This window comes from Synchiropus splendidus, chromosome 7 (assembly GCF_027744825.2).
Source record: "Synchiropus splendidus isolate RoL2022-P1 chromosome 7, RoL_Sspl_1.0, whole genome shotgun sequence".
NCBI classification, from domain to species: Eukaryota; Metazoa; Chordata; class Actinopteri; order Syngnathiformes; family Callionymidae; genus Synchiropus; species Synchiropus splendidus.
In genome coordinates, this window is record NC_071340.1 from 18,531,010 (window position 1) to 18,549,834 (window position 18,825).

An 18,825-nucleotide genomic window follows, 5' to 3' on the forward strand; every position below is an offset into this window, starting at 1 on the left:
GAACACATAACTCTATTGAAGAATGCATTGAAACGGCCATTGACAAAAATAGAGTATCGACAGTGGGAAAAAAATAGTTAAAGAAAATTCTTGATGTCACCAGAGCAAAATGATGGTAGCAGTCAACAGCTGACGATAAAAATAACCATGAACGTGAGGGCGTAAAAATGGTCAAGAAACATGAGATGACGGTTGCGTTTGATGTATGTGTTTACATGATTTAGCTGTACTTGTGGGGACATTTTTGCTAGTCCCCTCAAGGTTAAGCATCAATTTGAGCATTCGAACTTAAAATAACTGGGACATTAAAATTGGGTTTCAGTTTGGTTCAGAGTCCTGGTTGAGGTTAGCCACGTGTTTTGGATGTTCGAGAGGCTGGGGAAAGGGTTGTGGCAATGTGAGGTCCCCACAAGGACAGAGATTCAAACATGAGAGTGAGAGAGTGTATATATGTGTGTGAGACAGAGAGAGTCCAGTTGTGTTGTGGATGTTGTTAAACGTGAAGCTGTGCTGGAGTGACGTCACCAAACAAGTCCGGCGTCACGAATGAAGACACGAATTCTATCGGCGGACCGTGGGTGGTGGTCCTCCTGGAGGGGGCGGGTCGGGAGCGTTGTGAGGAGGTGCGTGGGGGGCTCGGGTCCCAAATACCCACCAGACTGACTCGGCGGTGCTTCTGGGCTCTCTTCCTCTCCTGCATACTCTGACCCAGATTCTGGACCTGATCCATTGAATCCACCTGCGTGTCCGGTTCTGGACGACAAGTAACACTCGGCAGGTCGGACGGAACCGGACCTGGCCCGGTTCGAGGATCCGCACCGGATCAACTTCTGGATCTGAAGCGCACACCAGCCTCGCTGTCTTCAGACCGACAGCATGACCGCCTGGTTCATCTGAACCGCGGGCAAAACGTTCGCTTCCCTCGGCGACTCGATCTGGACTGACCGCCGGCGAACATGCGCGCACTCCGACTGCTGGTTATGGTGCTGCTCTGGGTCCTGGCGGGGGTGCGGACGACTCACGGTGGGTATATTGTTGAACTCCGAAGCTGGTTTTGGGGAAACACCTTGAATCTGTGCGGGCAGGTAGATGTGATTTAGTGACGTCACGCAACGGCTTCACTCCGCTTGAAACTTTTTCTTGTGGGAAAACGGTGCCAAATGTTTTTATAATTCAGTTTATCGTTGGATATAAGCCTCATTGTCTCTGTAGTTTATTTCTGTTTTTTTTCTGATATAACAAATTCTTCTGTTACGACACCAACAGAAATGAGTGTAGTACACTGATTCTAATATGAACATTGCATGCTAACTGTAGCGTAAATGCATCCCTCTGGAGACTGACCAAGCAAACATTTCAGTTCAGTGTCAGGAGTGAGCGAGTTCTACTGCAGATTAGTTCTAACATGGTTATTCATCTGAAACCTAAAGTTACAGTGAGCTAACTCCAACATGCTAACACGAACATGCTAGCATTGCTAGCAGTTTTTAGCCAGGATTATTCAAGTCAGACTTCAGTTATTTAATTCTTTATTTTAATTAGAGACATTGAAATTAAAGACATTAAATTTAATTCATTTAATTCTCTAACATACGGTTACATTTACATATATATATATATATATATTTTTGTTGTTTCACAGTTTTTAAGAATTTGTGAGGACAGCACTCGGTGAGGTATGAAGTGGTTTTGTGGTCCAACCTGTGCTTCAGACCACCTGTGGCCTGACTGAAGAATATGGAGCAAGAGAACACGTGTTGGACTTTTGTCATGTGAAAGATGTAAACTGAGGAAGAGAGCAATTTGTAAAGAAATGTAATCCGCATAAAATATAGGTACTCAAAACTGAACTCAGTACAAGGATAGTTGTTATGTTGGAATAGTACATACAAACTGGAAGTAAAGACACACACGATGAGTCTATCATGAGTCAGGTACAGCTTGCTCTGCTGGTGAGACTATGAATGGATGGATCTGTTGTGATTGAACTTGAAATATTCTTCTGTCTGCTGCAGGAGCCTGTGTCTACGAGGGAGCGCTGCACGAGGTGGGAGCTGTGTGTGTGTGTGTGTGTGTGTGTGTGAACGTGTACCTGGTTTATCCTTACTTCTAGACAAAGCACCTCCTAGTGACAACCTTCTGCCTTTGTGGGGACTATTTGGCCGGTCCCCACAACGGTATGCCCCAGTTTGAGCATTGAAACTTCATAATTATAGAGATATTAATGGGTTTCAGTTTGGTTCGGAGTCCTGGTTAAGGTTAGCCTGTGTTTTGGATGGTTAGATTTTGGCTGGGGAATGGGTTATAGCATTCAGAGGTCCCCACAACGCTGGAGATATGTGTGTGTGTGCACAATGACGCAGGAGCTCTGATGATGGACCCTAAAATACTTTTGTGTTGACTGTGTGTGAGACCCTGGACTGTCACCATATTTGATTTTCCCTTCACTATTATCGTGCACCAGATCGCCAGTGTCGCCCAGTGATGACTCTAAAATGTATTTACAACACATGCCGTTATATACTGTTGCATGCTGAGTTTAGACCACTCCTCTTCTGATCCTCTGCCATGTGTCTCATTACACTCTGTGAGGTAGCTGTTGTTTCTAACTGGTGCCGTACTCCTGGCCACAGATGGCTTTGGATTAAGGAGCGACGCCGCTCTGATATGGCGAAACTTCCACCCAACAAGCTCCTGGTCTGTGATGCATGATCCAAACTTATTGCAGAAGACAACGCGTCCATCACAAGCTTCCTTGACTGTCTCACAGAAGTTGTCGAATGAATGACATGGATCATCTAAGGGCACAGATCAGAGAGTGAATGTGCCCTTAGATGATCAACTATGTCATTCATTCACACCACATCCTACAACGTCTGTGAGACAGTCAGGGAATGACAACGACAAGGGATGTTCCGAAGCTAAAGTCGGTCTCTGCGAGCCTGGCAACAAATTGAACCACTAGGGGTGAAAGTCACAGCTGGATTGCATTGTTTACAAATCTTCATGCAAGAACACCAGTGGTTATCTCTTGTTCATTGTTGCAAGCATATGTCTCCGTTAGCATGTAGTACTGGTATGAGACCCAGCTTGTATTTTCCATGTTTCTGTCAGTTACGAGGAGTTCAGTCAGCCTTTACAGCTGAAGCTGGTCACGGGTTTCAGATGTTGGTGGAACTTGTGGTTGCAGCACCTAGCCGTGGGAGACTTGTGGGTTCCCAGTGATGACAGAGGTGCTCTGCTCTTTCCGTCTAATAATTACAGGCAAAGCTTATGCTCTCACTCAGGAGGATGTTGTCTCAGTGGGATGTGAAAATGTTTGAGTGGGGAGGTGAAGGGGAAGAGGGCTGCAGAGATTCAGGTGGGACGTCCCGACAGGTCTGGGCAGATTCAGTAAAAAGCCATCCTAGAGTTCAAAGTGAACAAATTCCCACAGAATGGAAAACAAAGCCCACACAGATTGAACTGGTTGTTTCCATGCCAATTCGTATGAACGGAACTCTCCGGATATTTTATTAGGAAGGTCTGGAAATCATCTGGATGTCCCCGAACACAGTGATGGCGCAAGAACCCTAAAAAGGCCCTCAGCTCCACTGGGCCTAAGATTTTGTCTGCGGGTCCAGTTGGCTCACAGAGTGCCTGACCTGTCGGATGTAAGTGGATCGTAAGGGGATCGTTTCTCCTGAGTCAGAAGACCAGCTCTGGCCACACCCTCAGCCCATTGCCTCCCGCTGAACAGCTTCAGCACCCAGGCCCATGACCCAGGCCTGAACCTCGGTCCCCAACTGGTCACCATTCCCGAGTCCAGATGCAGCACGCATGCTCACGATAGTCTTCATCCTGGGGGATTGGCTGCTAGTCAAAGCATGGCTCCACACGCTTCACCACTGTGGGTGTGGTAGGGGTGTCTCATTGTCTGATCCCACTGGTGGTCACCTCCAGACGATCTCTGCATCAGACCAGCAGCTGCACTCGGAAACGTGCCAAAGTCAAATCTTTATTTATACGATTTCCCTTCATTTCCTTTCCTATGCAGCATCTCCCTATTTGTTTATTTGTTTGTCTCCAGTTATTTACATTTAAATCTCCCCTCCCTTCTGCGAGTTTAGACAAACTTATTTTCGATGAACGTTCTTGGAGATATGGTGCATTAAATGATCAGAAAAGTTGTTCCTAAGAAATTTTGACCACCTCTTCGTCGTAGGATTATGGGTAACAGACGTTAGTCTGCCGTGAGAGTCAATCCAGCGCGGTGCTCGGCAAAGACTCGGCAACATGCAGCTCCATGTTTAAATATAGCCTGCAGGCGGAATTCCTCACATCGCTGGTAGACCATCCATCGGGGAATCAAAAGTGTGGAGAACTGGAGCAGAGACAGTAGTTTGGACTCCCCTCACGCCTGTCTAAGGTCACAGCAGAGTTTAACCAAACCTTGGTGTTCCGGTCCGCTCCCTCTAACGGCGCCCCCTGCCTCTGCAGTGCTCACTGGACCAGAACTAAACTGGGCCCCGACTGAGCAGTGCACAAGTGCAGTGAGGTGGGGAATGGCCTGGCCAGATCCCACTGACTGCTAATGGGCAAACAAACAAGCTGGCACCCCAACCCCCCACCAAGCACTACAGGCCATGGGGTGTCGTGTCTGACAGTTTCATTGCTGCAGGTCACAGAGGTCGTGCATCTTTTGTCTCTCACTTCACTCTCAGTGTTTGATTCCCGTCAGCAGCCTTGTCTATCGCCCCCTCGCCGAACCCGCACCTCACCCCTCAGGGCAGCGTCTCTGCACTCGCTTGTCTGAGCTTTCCGGCGCTTGCAGCTACAAGTGTTTATACAGCAAGTCTTTGTCGGCACACGCTGACGAGTCGAACAGCAGGAGGAGCTGCCATGAACGTGACACCTGACATGGTCGAACACACACCTCAGCTCGCCACACCATAGCTTGATCAGTGTCTGACCAAGTTTCGGAAATCTACCTCCACAATCAAGATTCTGCTGCTTGCTAGGTGGAGCGACCTGTGACCCAGTGAAGGAGAACAAGTCTGGGCTGGTTTTACGGTTCTGAGTAAACACTTAAGCCTCATCGGCCAGATTCAGTGGTCGCATGCTTGCCTAGGTTCTGGTCTCTGGAAAGATCCTGGTGTGTGAACGGACGAGACTCGTAAACATCCAGACCGTCCTCATCACCAACTTACTCTGGCGGGATGTTCAGGAGGACACTCACAAATATGTTGTATGAAATGATCTTGTATCTACAAGTCTTAGTTGAATCTGTTGAAATGGAACGCTAAATAAGTGTAAAACTAGTTACAAGCTAGTAAAGCTAACTCAGTGTTGTATGATCCGGAGACGCACCACAATGACGTCACAAGAGGAATCTGCTGTCGGCTGATCCGCGTGGTGTCAGTGTGAACAAGTGCTTCAGCTTCAAAGTCAGGGTGATGCAAGTTCAGAGAATGAGGGACAAGTGGCAGCCTCTGCAGCTGTCGCATTTTGGGGAGTCATCTGACCACATGCATCCTAGGGCCTTAAAGTTCGTCACCAACATACTGACTGCCATTGTTAGACCTAACAAAAAAGCAGAGAAGCAACAGTGCCAAAACTTGCTGTCAGTACAGGATCCGGGAAAGCTATAGTATCGGTTCTGCACAAGCGCTGGAGTGATGACGTCATTAAACTTCTCCCACTGGGAGAAACACATGTGACAGTACTGGACAAAAACAACTATGTGCCGTAATGCAGTGAATGCATTTGTTCACTTACTTTGTAATTTGAATATATTGCTATTGTTAAAAGAATTAACAATAAATATGTCATGGGACAAAAAAACAAAGAAAACTCCCAAGTCGTGCCTCTGGCTAGGATATTGATGATTGATATGACCCACTTCACTATTATTGATGACTTCTTTAACAATAGTAATATATACAAAAAACAAAGCAAGTCAACAAAGCTCTGCTGATTGTGGTGTGTTGACTGCATTGCAGCACTTATTTTTCAGTCACACTGATTGTGATTGTTTTGTGATCTCACAATATTTCAATAAAGTTGTTGCTGCTCCTTCCTTCCTTTCTTGCCTTTCTTGCAGAGTCAGATCTTAATCAGTCTGTGATGGAGGTAGGGGGTGCAAGAGGATAGTTCAGCATCATCTGCACTTAATGTGAGGACACAGTGAGGTTGTGGGGTTGATGCCGCTCCAACAAACCCACCATACTTGTAGGACACAACCAGAATTCACCTGTGGTATGACCTGATGACAGAGAGGCAGCTTGGTGCTGGACCTGCACCAGGTCCTTGGTGGAGGTCCTTGTCCTGGTGTGAAACTGTATGTAGTGCTGTAATTGTGGGCCGTTAACTGTCAGGGTAATTACTGCGGTGACAAATAGGTCAATAACGATCTCTGTGGGAAAAGAAGCCGATGTTTGTGGACCGTAAAAGTTTGTTGGGACGGAACCACAGTGCTGTGAGAAGATGAGGCCGAGCATGTAGGACGAGACTTGCTGAAGCAACACAAACAGCTGAGTCAGCAGTTGCTTGGTGACATCCGTAGTTTTATTGAGGTTTCAATCCCCGCTGGCTGTGGTGGTCATGGTTTGAGTGCACACAGGGGGGTTCTTCTTTGTTGTCAGGAATGCTGCAAGCTTTTTGTGCTGTCCGTCTCTGACCCCAGTCTGCTGGCAGACACTCAGAGCGGATGAAAGGTTGCAGCCTTGAGCTTAAATCATCTCTTCTTTGTGCTGCTGGACCTTCTCCACAGTCTCACAACTGTGAGACGTGAATCAGGAATGTGAATGGTCCCAGTATCTCCTGTGGTGCGTCGCGGTGTCACTGGAGGTGACACTCCAGCTTCGGACCAAGGTTTACTTTAGATGCTCAATGTCTTGGTTGCTTCAGGAATCTGACAGGTTCAAGTTCTCTAGTCGCAACTGAAGCTGCCGGCCTCTGTCCTCTGTCAAACACCTGGTTTGAGCTCTGTAATCAAGAGAGGAGCTGTAAAAACATGGAGTCAGGGAGACGCTCTGTCATTAGCTAAGAGGCATTCTGGAGCATGGTGGGAAACTTGAGAGGAATGTCATCGATGTGGGCGAGATATTCATCCTACCAGTTTCACGGAGATGCTTACAAACTGCCACAGGAAGGTGGCGCCGTCCGGTCTCTGACTTTTGTTGCAGCTGTAGAGATGAGATATCGGATCCGGTTCTATTCTGATCCCTCAACATCTGATCTCCAACCCTCAAACACTAACACTCTGATGAAGTGTAAAAATAAGATAGCTGGTCCACCACACTGTTTCTGGGTCTGTTAAACTTTAACGTTAGGCCCGCACCAGTGCCAAGTCACTTGGGAACCAAGTCACGTAGTCTGGTCGTGCCGGGATCAAAGATCATGGAGGTCACAAGGACCACAACTGAACACAGAGGACTCAAGTGTGTCAAACATTGAAGTGTTCTGTTTCAGACAGCAGGACTCAGTTCCACATTCACCTGTGGAGGAGCTGATCCTCATCCTTCATCGTGGATGGGTCTTCACTCTCATGTGCTGCAGTTTTCTGTTGTGAAAAAAAACCAGTAATAGTTGTCTAAACCCCAACAAAGCAGTGTGTATGTGAGGTGAACTCATGAGGAGGACTACTCTCTCGTCATGGTCCTCGCAGCTCTGTAATTACCTCCTTGTTTCAGCGATCAAAGCGCCGGCGGCCAGGAAGTTTTTCGAGCTGAAAGTGGAGATGAGCCACGTGACCCGAGGCTATGTTTACCCCTCCCCTCCCAAAATGCCTGACTGTTGAAAACGCTACAAAACCACCATGTTCTCAGCCATTGCTTGTACTGCTACAGTCACTGCAAATACTAGTGCTACTGCTAGTACTGCAGGAACAAGTCGTACAATAATTGTACATCTACTGCTACTACTATTATCAATAATATGTGTTATTATTACAACCACAACCAGTTCAACCACATCAATTACTAGTCCAAATATACTTCACAAATACTTCTGAAAGTACTTTTAATGTTACTACTATCATTCACTTCTAAAGTTTTCACACTTCAGCTAATCTATCAAGCACCTCTTTTGAAGCGACTGCAGCTGGTACTAGCTGGTACTACCAAGAAAGCAGACGTTAAATGTCGCGTCAGTCTCTGCACTGACTGTCCTGGTCTGCTGTTGGCCGCAGGAGTTCTGTCTCTGGGCTTTTCCGGGTCAGTGGAGCAAGGTCAAGCTGACCACTTTCATCTGCCCGGATAGTCTCAGCAGGACACCTGAGCCTGTGGTCTGCAGTTCTAGTTTTCATTTTTATTCTGCTCCACTCCCAGCTCCTGCAGCAGCAGCTGCTCTGAGTCTTACTTAAGGGCACTTCCGCTGCTGTTTTGGAGGCGCTGGTACTTCACTCTAACCACAGCAGCTGGTCATAGCGCTGCGTCCTGTAGTCGACCAGCTCATCAAGACATCATTAGAATGACTAACCCGTCTTCTCCTCTCACCACTGGTGCAGATTAACACCCCGAACTGCCTCGTGTATGACTGGCCGGCAGGTTTGTCATACCTGCCGACGATCACCTGACTCTCCCATGACCTTGTCTGCCAGACTGTCCTTGATGCTTTGTGCGGTGACACTGTAGAACCTCAGGAGCACCTGAAAAATGTCTTTGCGTATCAGAGGAATTCAGCTGAGTCATGAGATGATGAAAGCAGCTTTGTTAATGCACGCACACACGTAATGAGGAGCTGCAGATTTGAGCCAGGCCTTATCTTGCACTCACCCCAGCTAATTCCCGTTCTCATCACAGCGCCTGTTTTCCCGCCGCTCCCCTCCCCAAGGCATGTCAGTATGTGGTCACATGACTGACCTGTCCAACCAGTGCTCTCCCCTCATCCAGCGGCCTGTGTCTCGCTGAAAACTGAAATGAATAGATCACATGAGCCCAGATGAATGTTCCACAGCAGCTGTTGTCAACATCAGTGCAAACTTTGTGTTTGTGTCTTTGCCACTGAGTTGTTGGGCTCCGTAATGCTGCCATTAGGGATTTTGTGGTGATCACAGACTCAGAGTAGAGCGGCTTCAAGCAGAGGCAGGTGTGTGTGATGTTGTGATCACTAGGTTCCTCTCCTGCTGCTCCTCGAGACCTGCATGATTTGGTTACACGGTGGAAATAGCTGCTGCCGCTGCCTTCCTCTGACACTGTAAAATAATCCTGGCCAGCACGTCACTAAATGTGGACTGCGACACTTCAAAGTTCCCACTGGACATGAAGGCAGCGCCGCGGTTTCAATCGTGTTGCCATGGAAACTCCATCATGACCGTCAGAGCGCAGAAGTCAAGCGGCAGTTTCATTATTCATGAATGAAGAACGTTGAGTAAACATTCCCCAGACTCAAACTTCAGAACATCATTGGTGACGAAGGCTTTACTTATCTCTCGAAAACTTACATCGCACACATGTCCATCTCAAGCATGTAAGATACCACCAGGTTCTCTGCAGTTCTGAGCCGCACCGTTGCTCTGTCCCGACGCCACAAGTGTCCCGAGAGAGTGCTGCCAACTTATTCCAGGACACAAATGTGGAGTTCCCCGACCCACTCGCTCAGCCTCTCTCCTCCCTCCACTTCACCTTCTGTCCTCCTTCTCCCCCCTCCTCTCAAGGAGCTGCACCTCTTGATGCTCTGGCGTCTCTGGAGTTTATAGTCAGAGTTCTGAGTCTCCTTTATGCAGGAAAGACTGGAACTTTCAGTGGATTTATTTTCAGAATCGCGTGAGAGTGTGAAGGAAGCGGAACTCTTGTGGCTACTTTTAAAGTCGTTCATTATTCAGCAGGGCTGTGGTAATTAAAATCAGAATAACGTAGCATCTCCAACCACTCGCCTGCTTTTTAGCTTTCTGGTGACTTTATCTCTCTATACACATCTTTATCTCTCTATACTCTAAACACACATGCAGTGGGACTATGGTCCTGTGGGAGGACTCTGGTCCCGTGGGAGGACTCTGGTCCTTCATGTGAACTCTGGTCCTGCTGGGCCGCTCTAGTCCTGTGTTGAAGCCTCTGGTTCAGGACAAAATGCAGCAGGAGTCAGCATGTTGTCCTCCTGCCACCATCAATTATTGACTGATGCTTTAGTTCATTGCAGCAGCACAGACACCAGATAACATTGGAGGATTTCTGTCTGACATGGAGGTTTCCATCCTCTCTGCAGCGAAAGGAGTAATGAGATGAGAGGGTGTTCACTCCCGAGTCATCTTGGCAAGGAAGGTCCCCAGACTGCACACACCAACACATACATATATACCCTACGTGTCTGTTGATCACATGTTCATTTATTTTCACATACTTTCAGCACTCACACTTTCATCTCTCACTCATTCACTCATTCTGGCTGTCTCTGAAGAGCGGGTCGGTTCGTCTCATGACTTGCTCAAGGTCATTTGTGCACTGTTGATGAGCTCCAGTGAAACAATGACACCATCCTCTTCCAGCGTGTGGCCAGGATCTGACGCTGCAGATGTTTCTGATGCTCATGATGATGCTGATGCTCGTTTGACGAGTCAAAGCTCACTGTGGTCCTCTGTCATAGAACAACACGTCATGGAGGCCCGATTCCTGCCAGGGCTGCAGCTGTCAAGACAACGTGGTCGTCTGCAGAGCCGTACGCTGCCCAAACCCCAACTGTGACCCCCAGAGGGTGAGACCTGTGTGGGTGTGTGTGTGAGTCTGTCTGCATCCATGTGAGTCTTTGTCTCTGTCTTCGGGTGCTTCAGTGTGTGTCCATGTTTGTTTGGTGCGGTGTGTTTGTGTTTCCTGTGTGTTCAGGTGTGATCAATGTGTTTCTCTTGTGTCAACTCAGAAGGTGTGTCGATGTTTTTTGGTTTGTGTTCATTGTAATGCGTGCTCTGGTGGTATGTATTCATCTGTGTGTTCAGGAGAGGTGTGTAACTCTTGATTTGTGACCAGGGTGAGCTACTGCGGATCCCAGCGGGAGACTGCTGTCCTGTGTGTGTGTCGTCGTCTCAGAACTCGTGTCAGCACGAGGGAGAAACATTCGGGGTGAGTGACGAAGGGCCTCTGATGTTTGTCCATGTCTGCCAGTCCCTGAGGGCCTCAACGTGTCCTGTTGTCGTACCCAGCACGACAGTCAGTGGAGCCCGGCGCCCTGTTCCGTCTGCGTCTGCTCCCGAGGGGAAGTCACGTGTGGGCCACCCCGCTGCCACTCTGTCACCTGTCCTGCCGATCACCAGCTGTTCACCCCCCCTGGAGAGTGTTGCCCCAAGTGTGCACGCAATGGACGTAAGAACACAATCGTGAGACACTGCTGACTACTTTTCCTGTATTCCTGAGACGACAAGACTAAGTTGTGTAGCTTCGAGCACTCTCACTGTCCTGGACACACACACACAGGTTTGTCACACCATGTTTGTGAGGACCTCTCATTGCCATAACCCTTTCCCCAGCCTCTACCTCTAAACCTAACCATCAAAAACACATGGCTAACCCAGTTATTTTGATATTTTAACCCTAAATTGATGCTTAACCTTGTGGGTTCCGGTTTCCCCACAAATTGGACCTCACAAGGATATATATGCTAAAACCCACACACACGCACATAGAGGAACACTCATTCAGAAGTACTTGCACTCACAGCTGCAGTTAAGGAACAACACTCAGGAACCTTCATATTCCCAACACAGTGGCATACACCGGCACAGACATGCTCACTAAGCTTTGTTTTGGACAGACACAGTGGGACGTACACCTGTCTGTGGACACACACACACTGATGCACATGCGAATCAACATAGTATATTAACAGAGACATTCCAAGAAACTCTCAACACAACCCACAAACACACAGATGTGAAGATACCCATGAGCAAGGCCTGACCTACATACACACCACATGTGTGCACATGCACACAATAACGACTCAACCAGTGATGTGATGCAGAAGATTTGAGCACATGCAACTATTTATAGAGACAAACAGCTGCTGCAGTGGTGCAGGTTGTATCAGGTGTGATTTAATCACACAACGACTACTCAAACGCTTGGTGACTCAGCAATGTGTGCCTGTGTGTCTGTCAGGGTCCTGCTCCTGGCAGGGATCCCTGTACAGGGACGGGGACGAGTGGAAGTCTAGCCAGTGCTCCAGGTGTGTGTGCAGTGACGGGGACGTCCAGTGTTCTGTGGTGGAGTGCCCACCCGTTGCCTGCACACCAGTGAGTCCGCACACACGCACCTCAGGTGCCCCACTCCAAGGCTCTGCTGAGAGACTGCAGTCTGACTCGAGGGCAGCATGGCATTGCACTGAGTGAAGTGGGCATCAAACTTGGGACCTCACTGAGTCATTTTCAACTCTTTTTATTCTTCAGCAGGAAAATCTGGTCATCCAGCCCGGGAAGTGTTGTCCACAGTGTGTGTCCGACCCCTGCCTGTCTGCTGGGAAGCAGTACCAGGTGCGCCTGCGCGTGCGCGTGTTAGAGAGAGTATGTTAAAGACTTGAGTGTGTGTCTCACATCAGAATGGACAACAGTGGCAGAAAAACTCCTGCACCACGTGCGTGTGTGACCATGGCCAGTCCAAGTGCCATATCAGCAGCTGCCAACCCATCTCCTGTGAAAAGGTGAGTACATCACACTCACGTTTGTCTTCCTATCTTAGTGAGGACTGCCATTGACATAACCCTTTCCCCAGACTCTCTTCCTAAACCTAACCATCTAAAACAAATGGCTGAACCTAACTTTTACTCTTAACCAAACTAAAACCCAATTATAATAACCTAGCTATTTTGTAGTTTTATTTGAAATTTCTCTCAAATTGAGGCTTGCAAAAACATCCTCACTCTGTTGTCACTCTGTTGCAACTCATATAGGTTGTCACAAATATAGAAGTACAAGAACACACACTATGTTAATCTGACAGTGACGTCGCTTTTCGTTTCTTGTGTCTTCTGGCCTCTTCCGATTTCGGGTCCTCTCTCAGGGTCAGGTGAAGGTCAAGCGTGCGGGTCAGTGCTGCGAGGAGTGTGTGGCAGCCAGAGGCAGCTGTCTCCACGAGGGGGTGGCTCGTTACCATGGTGACATGTGGAACTCCAGCAACTGCAAGTTCTGCAGCTGCACCCGGGGCCACGTTTTGTGCCGGCGGGCCGAGTGTGGACGCGTCCAGTGTCTAGAGGTACTAGCGCGCGCGCGCGTGTGTGTGTATGTGTGTCAGTGTTCGGAGTTATCAAAGTGTGTCGTGTTCATGTGTGTTTTGTCACACGAGTAATGCGGACCGAGGTTCTGGTTGGAATGTTTCGTCACTGACTGTGGGCTCAGGTGCCCAGTCACATGCATGCCACAGAAGCGCAGCAAGGGGGCGCTGTTCATGCAACGTCACGCAAGCTCTCAGCTGTGGCTCAGCTCCCCTGAGCTGGAGAGGTGGACCTGATCTGGGTCTCAGGGATGTGTTCAGTGGTGTGTCTCAGGTGTCTGAGACAACGTTGGAGAAGAGCCGTCGGGGTCGCTGAAGGGTTTGGGCTCTTACCTCAGTCTGTTTTTCAGGGTTCAGAAGTTCGTCTCCTGCCTGGAAAGTGCTGCCCCGAGTGTTTGGCGAAGAGAACTTCATGTGTTCACCGCGGCAAGTCCTACAAGGTGAGCGTCTCTGGCCCAGGTAAATGATCCAAGCCCAGGTAAAAGATCGGACCCAGGCAGCTTCTGTTCCAGGATGCATCTCGTTGGACTGACAGCCCCTGCCAGGCCTGCGAGTGTCACAACGCTGAGGCCACCTGCTACGTGCGCACCTGTCCCACCTGTCCACCAGGCACTCTGACCGTCGCCCACGCTGACCGCTGCTGCCCCGAGTGTCACCCAGGTGAGCCACTCATGTGACCACCAGATCCCAGTACTACTAACATGGACACTGTGCATCCTCCAGTCCAGTGCCACAGAGATTGCTTGTCCTGTTCGGGGTCTCCAGACCACTGTGACTCCTGCAAGGACCCCAAGTCTGTCCTCCATCGGGGCCGCTGTCTGACCTCCTGTCCTGCTGGATTCTTCACCAATGGAACCACATGTGAAGGTACGAGTCCTGTTGATGATGACACACTGTGTGTGTGACCCTTTGCTACTTCTCCTCAGCTTGCCGTGCCTCCTGCTCCTCCTGCTCCAGTGGCCTGGACTGCCAGTCCTGCAGCTCGCAGCGGCCCCTGCTGAGTCCTGATGGCGACCAGTGTGTGAACTCCTGTCCTGCTGATTCCTACCAGCACGACCTCCGACGCTGTCGTCGTGAGTGCTGCTCTGTTGGTATGGTCTGTGCACTCACACCTCTGACCTCTGACCTGTCTCCTCCAGGGTGTCACCACTCGTGTTCCACCTGCTCCGGTCCGAGTCAGCAGGAGTGCACGTCATGCTCCGGTCCTGCTGCCTTGCTCAAAGCAGGGGAGTGTGTGAGCGAGTGTGGCGATGGATTCTACGGTCGAGAGGGCGTGTGTGTCGGTGAGAGCGTCTTCCTCTTTGATGAGCTGCAGAGAGCTCTCCTCTGCTGACTCAAGTGGGAGCACTGACACGTCTGACTCTCAGCCCACATGTAGAGGCTGCTGCTCTGGAGCGTCTCACCTTGGGCGAGACTCTCCCAGCATCTGGTGTGTGAGTGAGAGCGAGTGAATGAAGAAGTTTACATGTCAAACTTGGATGGGTGAACCTCCTGAACTTTCTTCAGAAGAAGTTCTAAAAAGCCTGAAGGATTCCAAGTGTGCTTGATTCCTGAATGGATCATCTTCTCTTACTTCTTCTGTCACATGCAGCCATGAGGCCATGGTTTACCCTCTCCTCTGCTCCTCAGCCTGCGACTCCTCCTGTGCTTCCTGTTTCCCCGACAGCCCTGTGTGCAGCAGCTGCCCTGCAGGGGCTGCGCTGCATCATGGGATGTGTATTTCTCAGTGCCCGACACAGCACTACAGGGACCAGAGCAGCAGATGCAGAGGTGTGCCTTGAGCCTTCAGAAACATGCCTTTCCATTTGCTCAGTCTTAACTTGCTCCTCTGTTCACGCAGCGTGCCACGCCTCCTGCTTGTCCTGTCACGGGCCAGCACCGTCACAGTGCCTCATGTGTGCAGACGATCTTCTCCTCCACCAGGGGGAGTGTGTGGATGCCTGCGGTGACGGACTTTTCACCCTGGACGGCGGCTGCCACAGTAAGTGTCAGGCAGTGGTGTCAGGGCAGTGAGTAGAGGATGTTGACGGTTCTTTGTCGTCCAGACTGTCACCCGTCGTGCCGTTCATGCGTTGGGCCGCGGGCCTCTGACTGTTTGCGCTGCAGCAAAGCAGACGAGGTTTTGCTGCTCTCGCCGTCCTCCAGTCACGGTATCTGTGCGGCAGCATGCCCCGCCCACAGCTTCCTCGACCCCACGCACACCTGCGCAGGTGAGTGTGTCGTATTGATCTGGCTTTATCTTGTTGCTTGATGTTGTGTTTTAATTGAGATTACTGTCTAACTGATGGTGCTACATGCTGATGAGCAGATGACTGATCCAAGTCCAAGTCCCTCCCGCAGACTAGGTTTTCTCTGTGGACCGGACTTGAATCTGTCCATAGAACCACAACTGTGGCTGAGAAACTAGCAGCACATTGACCCTTTGAGCACTGACTGATGAGTTATTGTCCTGAAGAGGAAGGGATGGGGGTTGATCAGCGGTGATAGATTAGTCAGGTCTGCTGCAGCTGATAGCAACGCTCTCTTTGTGTATGAGTTGACATGGAACTGTGTCGACTGTTGAGGGAACACACATACTTGTATTTCTATCCATATGAGGACCTCTCATTACATTGATGCTTACCCCAGCCTACCACCCTTAACATAACCATCCCAAACAAATGGCTAACCTTAACCAGGATTATTTTTATGTTTTTCTCTCTCAAAACAGCCAAAATGTCCTTACGAAGCAAAATAAGATCAGTGTCTAGTCAAAGAACGCTCACACTCTCTGACTCTTTGCTCGTATCACCACTAGAGTGTGACACGTCCTGCTGGACCTGTCTGGGACCGTCAGCTGAAAACTGCACATCCTGTTCCCCCCCTGCCAGCTTGCAGGATGGGCGCTGTGTGCACACCTGCCAACAGGGGGCGTTTGTGCAGGACCAAGAATGTCACAGTGAGTACTTATGCATACCTTTGTTGCCATGGTGACAGACAGTGACGAGGATGACCTTGGACTCTCCCTCCAGAGTGCCACCCCTCCTGCCTCACGTGCTCTGGACCCTCGCAGGCGGACTGCACCTCCTGCCCCCTACAGGCCACCCTGCAGAGCGGCTATTGCAGGAGCAGCTGTCAAGACGGACGCTACCTCAACCCTTCCACCGGGAGCTGTCTCAGTGAGTGTGTGCGCTCTCTCTCCTCATCAGCAGTCCTTCCCTCCTCCCATCCTTCCTTTGTGTCTTCCTCCCCACCTTGCTTCTCTCCATCATCAGTCTATTGTTTTTATCTTTTCAAAGTTTGTCGACTCGTTGAAACAGTACATCAACATTCCTCACAGACGCTTGGTTCTATCTGGCAAGCTCCCTAACTCCTCCATGTTGGAAGTAATTATGCCGCAGACAAGGTGGCTTCCTGGCCAGACGACTAAATCTGACACCTGATCTGCTGCCGAGGCCTGAAGCCAGAACTGTGACTCATGTCTTGGTCCACCTTTTGTTAGTGGACTTGTCTCGGCACGCTGTGAGAGCTGGGAGACCACACACCCGTCACACTTCACTCACACGCATCCTCCCAGGAATCATTTTACACACTTAAGCCTGCATGAGGTGCAATGGAATGTCTCGGATGCCCAGACCTGCCGGATGCTCTCCTTCTCTTCTCTGTGCTGGAGTTCATGGCCCACCGTGTCTGTTGTTCCCCTCATCATCCAGGAGCTTTACCCCTCCTCTCATCTCCCCTGACCCTCCTCCTCACCCTCCTCTCTCCTCCCCTCACACTCCCCTCACCCTCCTATTAGAATCCGAATTCCATGTCGATGGACTGCTGCAAGTCTGTGAGCCAGAGATTAATCACAATGAAATCCATGCACAAACTGGACTATGAACCATGTCATTAGATGACGGTCGCAGAAGACTGATGTCCGCTCTGCTGGTCACCTCTCCTGCCGGATCACTGGTAGTGGCCAGTTATTAATGATGACTCAGACATGATGAATGAAGTAGGCCAGAGCAGGTCAACCAAAGGGTTCAGCATCTCACCTGAGCTTCTTCGTTTTTCGCTGCTATGACGGCGACACTTCAGTCACGGCTGGGCTCCAGAACCTAGTGCAGAGTCTGACCCCTCACAGAGCCGAGCCATCACTCCAGTGTTATTTCTGGTTCTCCAGTTTGGTTCAGTCGTGTGTGTGTGTGTGTGTGTGTGTGTGTGTGTGTGCATCCTCCAGAGTGCAGCTCAGACTGCCAGCGCTGCACGGCCGACCTTCAGACTGGGGTGGGGAGTGTGTGTCTCTGGTGTAAGTCAGCTCGGATGCTGCTGCTCGGTGACCACTGCGTCTCTCAGTGTCCAACGGGAAGATTCCAACTGCATGGCGCCTGCATCAGTGAGTCGCTCATGTGCACGACTCCTCAGAACCCATCGTAACACACAGACATTTTCTCTGCTGACCATGAGTGATCTCAGTGGTCAACAGGTTAGTCGTTGAGCACCTCAGTTAACGTTGATTTTTTCCTAGGATGCCATACATCATGTGACACCTGCAGTGGTGCTGGGCCTCTGTCATGCACTTCCTGTCCCGCCTCCACCTTCCTGTTGCCATCCGGACTGTGCGCTCCCGAGTGTCCTCAGGGTCACTATGAAGAGGGTCAGCGTGTCTGCCGGGGTGAGTCCAGCCTGGCGTTCTGAGCTGCTAAGGCGGTGATGACTCTCTTGAGGTGACAGTGTTTGTTTGTTTATTAGCTTGCGACACTCAGTGTCTCACCTGTGACCCGAGTGGCGCCTGCACTTCCTGTCGGGATCCCAGCAAGGTTCTGCTGTTTGGAGAATGTCAGTACGACAGCTGTGCGCACCAGTACTACCTGAACACCAGCAGCCGCGCCTGCAGAGGTCAGTCCTTGTGGCGACGTGCAGGCATGACTAAAAGCTGTGTGTTTGTGTTGTCACCTTTCATTGGGGTTGTCTCGCGTGTGTGTGACTGACGTCATGCCACATTTCCTGTCACTCAGAGTGCGACTGGAGTTGTAACACCTGTAGGGGCCCTCAGCGCCATGACTGTGTCCAGTGCATGGATGGACTGGTGCTGCAGGATGGCGTTTGCTCCCAGGCCTGTGGGGACGGCTTCTTCTTGGACGGCGACCGGTGTGTCGGTGGGTTTCTGTGTGTCCTGTCCTGTTGCAAGCGTCTCACGTTCTCCCTGTGTGTATCCACAGCCTGTGACGATGGCTGCCTCCAGTGTCTCGGCCCTGCTCGCTGTCAGAGGTGTCGATCTCCTCATGTCGCCCTACGGGGTCACTGTGTCCTCCAGTGTGGGCAGCGCTTCTTCCTGGATGCCGCCACACGAGTGTGCAAAGGTGAGAGAGGAAGTTGGGTGGAGTGTGACTGTTCCGCTGAAACAGTTGTTTATATGAACTCCAGCTTGCTCCACTGACTGCGTTCTCTGCGACGGTGTGGGCCTCTGCCGGGCATGTCGGGAAGGAACCTTCATGATGGAGGGCTACTGCACCCCTGACTGTGGGCATGGATACTACCAGGATGCTCAGACCAGAAGCTGCCTCGGTAAGACGTCAGCCTGAACTTCTTGTGATAGCTAGAGCTACCCACCAGGGGGCGGCCTTGCGCAGACCATGGCAGTCTGAGGTGAACTGGTGTCAGAGACAGTTCTCCTGTGAGTGAG

At 50.3% G+C, this 18,825-nt stretch overlaps 1 protein-coding gene across 4 annotated transcripts in view; it reads left to right on the forward strand.

Annotated features, from left to right (window-relative positions):
- Positions 1–525: 525 nt before the first annotated feature.
- Positions 526–18,825, forward strand: part of fras1 (Fraser extracellular matrix complex subunit 1) — a 33,558-nt gene continuing 15,258 nt past the window's right edge. For 3 of the 4 annotated variants that reach the window (XM_053870641.1, XM_053870644.1, XM_053870643.1), the window contains exons 1-25: positions 651–1,023; positions 2,016–2,047; positions 10,564–10,671; positions 10,941–11,033; positions 11,114–11,273; positions 12,069–12,202; positions 12,356–12,439; positions 12,505–12,606; positions 12,966–13,157; positions 13,526–13,615; positions 13,688–13,835; positions 13,899–14,042; positions 14,102–14,248; positions 14,315–14,458; positions 14,805–14,945; positions 15,016–15,156; positions 15,221–15,385; positions 15,973–16,113; positions 16,187–16,333; positions 17,380–17,535; positions 17,668–17,814; positions 17,892–18,038; positions 18,158–18,298; positions 18,362–18,502; positions 18,567–18,707. In XM_053870641.1, coding sequence (XP_053726616.1) covers positions 957–1,023; positions 2,016–2,047; positions 10,564–10,671; positions 10,941–11,033; positions 11,114–11,273; positions 12,069–12,202; positions 12,356–12,439; positions 12,505–12,606; positions 12,966–13,157; positions 13,526–13,615; positions 13,688–13,835; positions 13,899–14,042; positions 14,102–14,248; positions 14,315–14,458; positions 14,805–14,945; positions 15,016–15,156; positions 15,221–15,385; positions 15,973–16,113; positions 16,187–16,333; positions 17,380–17,535; positions 17,668–17,814; positions 17,892–18,038; positions 18,158–18,298; positions 18,362–18,502; positions 18,567–18,707 — 3,253 coding nt within the window. In that variant the 5' untranslated portion in view covers positions 651–956. Of the gene's footprint in view, positions 624–650; positions 1,024–2,015; positions 2,048–10,563; positions 10,672–10,940; positions 11,034–11,113; positions 11,274–12,068; positions 12,203–12,355; positions 12,440–12,504; positions 12,607–12,965; positions 13,158–13,525; positions 13,616–13,687; positions 13,836–13,898; positions 14,043–14,101; positions 14,249–14,314; positions 14,459–14,804; positions 14,946–15,015; positions 15,157–15,220; positions 15,386–15,972; positions 16,114–16,186; positions 16,334–17,379; positions 17,536–17,667; positions 17,815–17,891; positions 18,039–18,157; positions 18,299–18,361; positions 18,503–18,566; positions 18,708–18,825 lie in introns of those variants that run through there. The other variant, XM_053870642.1, reaches the window with a different exon arrangement.